General features: G+C 44.0%; 1 protein-coding gene across 1 annotated transcript in view; it reads left to right on the top strand.

The window, feature by feature from the left end:
* Positions 1-4586, top strand: part of cpa6 (carboxypeptidase A6) — a gene marked incomplete at both ends in the record, with an annotated part of 22009 nt that extends 17423 nt beyond the window's left edge. Inside the window, 5 exons of the mRNA XM_080542954.1 lie at positions 285-395; positions 638-728; positions 2992-3194; positions 3321-3405; positions 4372-4586. Of these exons, the coding sequence (XP_080399080.1) occupies positions 285-395; positions 638-728; positions 2992-3194; positions 3321-3405; positions 4372-4586 (705 nt within the window). The remainder of the gene's footprint in view (positions 1-284; positions 396-637; positions 729-2991; positions 3195-3320; positions 3406-4371) is intronic.
* Between the last annotated feature and the right edge of the window lie 2914 nt (positions 4587-7500).

The following is a 7500-nucleotide window of genomic DNA, read 5'->3' as shown; positions in this document are numbered from 1 at the left end:
AAGACACTCAAAGGTGCTATCACCGGCCCAGTGCTGGTGGTAGTGTCACAGACATGTCGTCTGTTGGGTACGCTAGTTAACAACACGATGATGATCAGATGCTCTCTGTCTCAGTCCGTTGCTTTTTCTAATTACGAAGTTAATACCGTAGTTTCACGATGAATCTGTTTTATCGAGTTGACTCGAACACGTTTTATTTCACAGTTCATTCGGTTTCATTAGTTTCACAGGGGTGACACTGATGGCTCTGTGACGGTATACGCCATGTGTGTGTGTCACTGTAGGCGCTGAACTCCTACCCGTACGACTCCGTGATGAGACGTCTGATGAACCAGCTCAACTTCTACATCATGCCTGTGTTCAACGTGGACGGATACCACTACAGCTGGACCACGGTGACTCTCCCACCTCACACAGACGCTCATACTACCTCTAGGTTTAGTGGGTAGAAGAACCCCTGGTGTATGACAATCTATAGAATACTCTCTCTCAAGGCGGAAATAATGCCTAAAGTGTCCCGGTCTAGTGCTGGTCTGTTAAACTCTGTTGTGAAGGGATACACATTTTCTCCAGTACATTCTCGACGGTTACCACGTGTCATTGGATTGACCATGTGTGTCGTTGTTCTGCACCAAAGGACCGATTCTGGAGGAAAACACGGTCCAAAAATGCCAAGTACCACTGCCGAGGTGTGGACGCTAACAGGAACTGGAAGGTGAAGTGGTGTGGTGAGTTTGATTGGTCTGTTGACCTCACCTTACGCTGAGATCTAGAACCCATTGAGAGAGACGGATGGAAGGATGGAAGTACAAAGAAAAAAAAGTTTAGAAAAAGACTTGCAATTCAACCTGCCATGTCCTGCCGGAGACACACGTGTGTGTCCGTGTGTGTGTGTGTGTGTGTGTGTGTGTGTGTGAGTGCGTGCGTGCGTGCATGCGTGCGCGTGAGTGTGTGTGTGCATGTGTGTGAGTGTGTGTGTGTGTGTGTGTGTGTGTGTGTGTGTGTGTGTGTGTGTGTGTGTGTGTGTGTGTGTGTGTGTGTGCGTGCGTCTGTGCGTGCGTCTCTCACTGGGTGTCTTCCCCCTGCTGCTTGGAGATGAGTCTCCTGGTGCTATGCCTGCCTAATTAGTGTAAGCTGTGGATTAAATGTGTGTGTGTTGACGACACCCTCTGTTTGATGTGATACTGGTAACGTGGGTGGGGGTGGGAGGGTCTTCTGGGGCATGCCTGCTCCATCATCATCTCTCAGGGAGGGAGGTCGGCTCTGATAGGCTAATTGCAGTTGCATGCCTTGCATGACATGAGATTGGATATTTATGGCAATGAGAGACAGCTGAGATAAAGAGAGACAGAGGGAGAGAGAGAGAGAGAGAGGAGAGAGAGAGAGAGAGAGAGAGAGAGAGAGAGAGAGAGAGAGAGAGAGAGAGAGAGAGAGAGAGCAAGAGGGAGAGAGAGAGAGCATGTGGCACTGATTATCTCTAAGGCCTGTATGAGACACTGGTTGGGGGTCTCATTGATTCACCAAAAGAATCATCAGTGTTTTGTAGGGTTCTGTTGCGCTTGGGTTGAAGAGCACTGTAGCTCTCCAGCGCCCCCTGGAGGCAGGCTGGCTTACAGGAAACACTGTCTGGTCCGTTACCTTGTGCTTCTGTCACAACTCGCCGGGTACTAAACCTGTTGTGTACATTGGCCAGGACTCCTAGATGTTAATACTGACTCTGGGACCAGTGGGAGCCAGTCATAAAACACACACACACATACTGCAAAGACTTATAATGTGTATAACAGGGGAGGCTGGTGGAGGCAGAAATCGGAGGACAGGCTCATTGCAGTGCATGGACTGGAATGAGGAACGGTATTAAGGGCTTTCCTGATACCATTCCTTATTCCGTTCCGTGCATTACATTGAGCCCATCCTCTGGTTTCTACCTCCACCAGCCTCCCCTGGTGCATAGGGTATTCATTATGGCATGACGACACCCACATGATTATAGGGCTCCGCACGGTGTTAGCATTTGTCTTTATGGCACAGAGAGGGAGGGGAACCATAAATCAACTATACGTGTGGTAAAGGTGTTTTCTCCAACACAGTGTGCATTAATGATTTACAGGCATTTGTTGTATACGAATATGGAATTGTTTGTTTGAAACCTTCTCTTCAGTAGCGTGTGTGTGTGTGTGTGTGTGTGTGTGTGTGTGTGTGTGTGTGTGTGTGCGTGCGTGCGTGCGTGCGTGCGTGCGTGCGTGTGTGTGTGTTTGGGACCCATCACACATTCTAAAGGGCAGGTAATACCTGGGGTAATTTATGAATGAATGAATGAATGGTCTTTATTGTCATTGCTATAGTACAGGTACCAAACAACGAAATTTAGGAGGGGTGGCTGGGGTAATTTACAGGCTAATGTTAATCTCTGTTAATTAATTTAGGATATTGTTCATCACGTTGTTTGTGCTATACATAGTAAATGCTCATTCCCTGTGGATTTGCATATGCTAATATTAATTAGGCCCAGTTTGAATTGCGCCTTCTCGTTGAATCCTCTTAGTCTGAGAACAAGCTCAGCCTTGTCTGCAAGGCGGCTGTATGTTCTATATTGGGAATACTCATTTACATCATTCAAGGACAAATATACGGCAGTTTGACTGTTGTGTGTTTAGAATATGCTAATAAAACCTGTTTGAGACGTTGAGGCGAAATGATGACAGGTGCTGTCTGTATCTTGTGAGCTGTCAAAGCTCCCCTAGAAGAATTGTGTCAACATTTACTGGCAGGCAACAACCGTATGACAGTTGGTCCCAACTAACTTTTTGCACAGAATGGGGTTGATGGCGTTTAGCAGAATAAATAGATGTCCCCCCTGTGGTGCCCCGTGTGTTCCATATCCAATTTACAATTGATTAATTTAGCAGACACTGTTTTAATTGCATTCAAATGAACAGACTGAAACAAACAACCGCATAATAGGATTTTTGTGAATGATTTCTTTCTCAGAAGAGGGAGCTTCCTCCCACCCCTGTGATGACACGTACTGCGGACCCTTCCCCGAGTCCGAGCCGGAGGTCAAGGCCGTCGCCAAGTTCCTGCGCAAGCACAAGAAGAGAGTGAAAGCCTACATCTCCATCCACGCCTACGCCCAAATGCTGCTCTACCCCTATTCCTACAAATACGCCACCATCCCCAACTTCAGCTGTGTGGTGAGAGACAGTGTTCTCCCTGACCAGAATCCCAAAATCCCAAAATATCTCTGTCTTATCTGTCACATAAAAAGCGAGTTCTTGACAAGTGATTGACAGGCTGGAGATGTGTCGTCCCTCTTACAGGAGTCAGCTGCCTATAACGCAGTGACAGCCCTGTACTCTGCCTACGGAGTGAGGTACAGATATGGACCAGCCTCCACCACCCTGTGTGAGTTACACACCTCCTCTTTCTCCTCCTACACCCTACTGTAGCTCCACCACTCTGGGCGTAGTTACATCGGGTTTAGCTCATATCAGGCGCCATAGTACCTGGTAGGAGATTATCTGTCTCTAGGAGACGATCTGGTTTGAAAGTGAACACCGCATGTTTGGATAGCATGTGACCTCTGGAGATTCACATTGAGCTTTAGCTGTGCATTCCCAGCAGGTCATGTTGCTAGGTAATGCAAATGATCGGTACTTATGTTTATGTTTATTTGTAACGGGACAATGCATATTAATGAACATGTCAAATGTAAATAGGCCAGATTTAGCCAGAAGATACATTTTCATCCATAGTCCCTGGACAGTTATAAAAAGGCTTCCTAAAAAGATAAAATAACATAGCACAGTAAAAAGCGTACATAGCAAACATAATACTGCACTTAATGAAATTAATAAGCCATCAAATACGATACAGGTCATACGCTGGCCAACGAACGCTCTAAGTGGAGGTGGAGCCAAGTCATGAATGACTTTGTAAACAAGCCATATATTTGCATACCGTATTACGTTGTTCCAGCTCAGGGTATTATATTTTTCGAGAATTGAACAGTGGTGAAAGTGCCTTGGCTTCTTTAAGTGTTTGTTTATGTAATGACTCTAATGGTTTACGTGTTGTGCGATTGGCCTGTGACCAGCTCGTTAGACAGTAGTTGAAATGTGTAAGTATCATTGAACGTACATACATCTTAGCTGCCTCATGTGCCTTGAATGAAAGATTAGAATCTAGCCAAACACCAAGACATTTAAATTCACTCACAACCTGTAATTGTTCCCCAGATACAATAACGTCATACAGTTTGTCATTGTTTGTTCATGTGTTATGGGAGCTTGTAAAAAGTGTGACATGGGCATTATATATTCAGCTTCTATTTATAGTTGTATTGGTTATGGTTCTATCCCACCCCCACAGATGTTAGCTCTGGCAGTTCTATGGACTGGGCCTATAGGAATGGGATCCCATATGCCTTTGCCTTCGAGCTGAGGGACACAGGCTACTTTGGGTTCCTGCTCCCGGAGGCCCTGATCAACCCCACCTGCACTGAGACCATGAGGGCTGTGAAGACCATCTCCTCAGGCCTGCTGAAGAAGTGTGAGACGAACAGAGACAAATTCCCCTATATATGACACCCTCTCAATCTCTCCATCCACGTCATCTACAACTCATCTTTACCGTTTTCTAGAGGATGGCTTTTGGGACCTGTTTTTCCAGGCAGAGACCTTACAAGGACAAGAGCCTCGTGGTGGCCTTTTGTTGGTTGTATTATATTGATATAGAGGACTTGTTTTAGTTTTTAAAGCTATGTGATATAGAAATTATGGGCGTTGGGTCGTTGTGCCAAAAAAAGAAAAAATCAATACTAAAATATGTGCCTGCAAGCCTTTTTGTTTACCTGAGAGTGGCTGCACTCAATTTCACGTCTAGGAGAAGTTGGCACTTGATTATGTCCTCAAACATACCTGCAAAGATACCGTTTTTACCACATCAGTCGTATCACATCAGATGACATATTATCTTGACTGTGTTATCAACCCTTTGATAACTCTTTTCTGCACTTGTTTGCAGTTTCAACAGACTTCCTGTGCCCCAATATTCCTGTTATTACGCAGCACTTTACAAGGGGGAAAGTCTCACATCTTACTGTTCATTTCTTATTTGTTCTTAACTGTCTGGAGTATGACAGGTTAAAACATGTGTGACATACAGCACATACAGTAGATGTGCGCACCACATATCTACAACGTCTCCCAAAGATTTGTGGCGGAACAGAGCGTGATAATAATACAGTCGACCCGAGTATTTATGTCAATATGTGTCACACAGTCATATTTGAGTAGTCTGATGTTAGATTGTGTTCACTGTTGATCAAACGTTGTATGAATTATAGATTGGCGGAGAGTTCTCCCAATGAGTCATTGTGTTCAGTATGGTGAGTGTGTCTGGAGGTCTAAATACAGCCGACAGCCATATTACATTCACTCCTCACCTCTTTAGGCTCACCCTTTGAAGAACAGGACTCACAGCCCTCTCCTCCCCTTGAGAGGGAGCAGAAACCTGGTTTTGTCCTAGATGGATACACCCCTCCTGAGAGCCGTGAAAGAGTGAGCTGCAAACAGTTACGGTACTTCAGACTTCCAACTATTCTTCTAGGAGTAAAAAAGCAGTAACATGGATGGCTAGTTCAATATAAACCAACTGTTTTCATACTGACTGAACACTGTTCCTATTTTGTTTTTATTATTCACTTGTTTTATCAGGGCTACAGGGGATATTTAATTTCCCCTAAGGACTCTCTTTGAAATGTTGACTTTTGATAGAAATTGTACAAATTACAGTTTGATGAAAATGTAATAAAAGTTGAAACACACACGCTAGTAATATTTTAATTGTGTTGTTATTATCGTGACAACCAGAGACTCTCAGTAGTGTCACAATATCTAATGTGTTGTTTTGCAGTTTAGTAAAGAAAACAATCATTGAAGGGATGAGAGTAAATCTCAAGAGAGTAAAAAAATCATACCGTATATCTTTTCCAATACTTTTGCTTTCCATTTTCGATTTATGGTAAGCCTGCTATTGCCATTTTCATATAAATGAGAATTGCCTGTTATGTTGATGTCTCCCTTGAAGTGTAGCTCTGTTTTTAATAATTGGAGCACTGTGTCTCTGCGCCTTCAGACTTCAATCCTTATTTCATTTTCGACATGATGTTTTATGCAACGAGTTATCAGGATCGGTGCCACTTTCCAAATTGATTCAATACCCGCCACCAACACAAATACAAATGAAAAGCATGCCTGTATTGTTGGTTCAGTCTGTTCCTTGTCTGTCCATTTGCCAGGCATGCTGTAACACGCACGGAGCTCTGCCCCCACCAACCCAGCTGTCTTTCTTGTCATTAGGCTGTCGTCAAATATAACATGTATAATCATACCCATCTCCTTGTATGAACACTCCCTCAGAGAACACTGAGACTGAGAATGCAGTGGGGTTCTCCCACGTGCCGCCCACCTGGGTGCAAAGTGTGAGCGAGAGACTGAGACACTCACTGGTGAAAGAAAAGACAACAGTGAGCTTTCAATAGTAGACAATGCCCGGCCAACACCATATTCTCTCTCTCGCTATGTTTCTTTTCAACACTGCAGACCAAGTGCAACAACACCTTCTGATGAAACAGGCTGATTGCTGATTGGTTTACTGTTTGTTTGTATGTTAGATATCATCCAACAAGGCGTACAGGGGGCCGTTCCACTAAAGTGGATTAGTATATCAGCGATTGAAATAAATCAGGCGATCAGGCAACTCGGGATTGGAATTCAAAGCCTCAGGTGATTCCTCGAACGAGGATCAGGCTTGTGTCATCAGTGTTCACAGAACACCGGTTTACAAATCCTCGATACGGGCGCGTGCACGCAGACATAAAGAGCCCCGAAGAGTCGATCTGTCGAAATGAAGATACTCCACTCTGCAGGGGTACTACATTTGCGCAGCATTCCGAATTATTGATCTTTACGAAGACGGAAAAATAAGATGTAAAATAGTGCAATACTGCCGATTAACAAAGCGAGGGAAATGGTTTGGCAAGAAATTGCTGACCGATTAAATGCGTAGGTCATACTAGCCCCAGTTATTGATGTTCATATTTTAATAAATTAATATTTACTACTGTTGTGATATCAGCAGCAGGCTACAAGCCGTCATATCGTCACAATGGCCTAGTGGTATTGACCGCTGCCATAGTATTTAATCGTCATTTTAAATCGATGGTTCAAATCCCTCTTCAGACGCACTTTTTACTGCATTTCGTTGTCTGAATCTAATCTAAAATCTCATCTAAAAAAGTATGTAGGCTATAAAATTATGGTGCAGGCTAATTTACAAGAACTGACACGATTACAATGGTGTTTGAAGCCTTTGCATGAAAGTCTCGAACTCGCAATCTTAGCTGGTTGCCTTAACCACTGCACCAGCCAGACCGCTGTGACACAAGCAATGCAAGTTAATAAAGATACCTATTTATTTTATTTTATTTTTTACACT

The sequence above is a fragment of the Nansenia antarctica genome (genome assembly GCF_963989245.1).
Source record: "Nansenia antarctica genome assembly, chromosome: 12".
In the NCBI taxonomy this organism is placed as follows: domain Eukaryota; kingdom Metazoa; phylum Chordata; class Actinopteri; order Argentiniformes; family Microstomatidae; genus Nansenia; species Nansenia antarctica.
The sequence above is the reverse complement of the archived record's forward strand: the minus strand, read 5'-3'. Positions and strand labels throughout refer to the sequence as shown.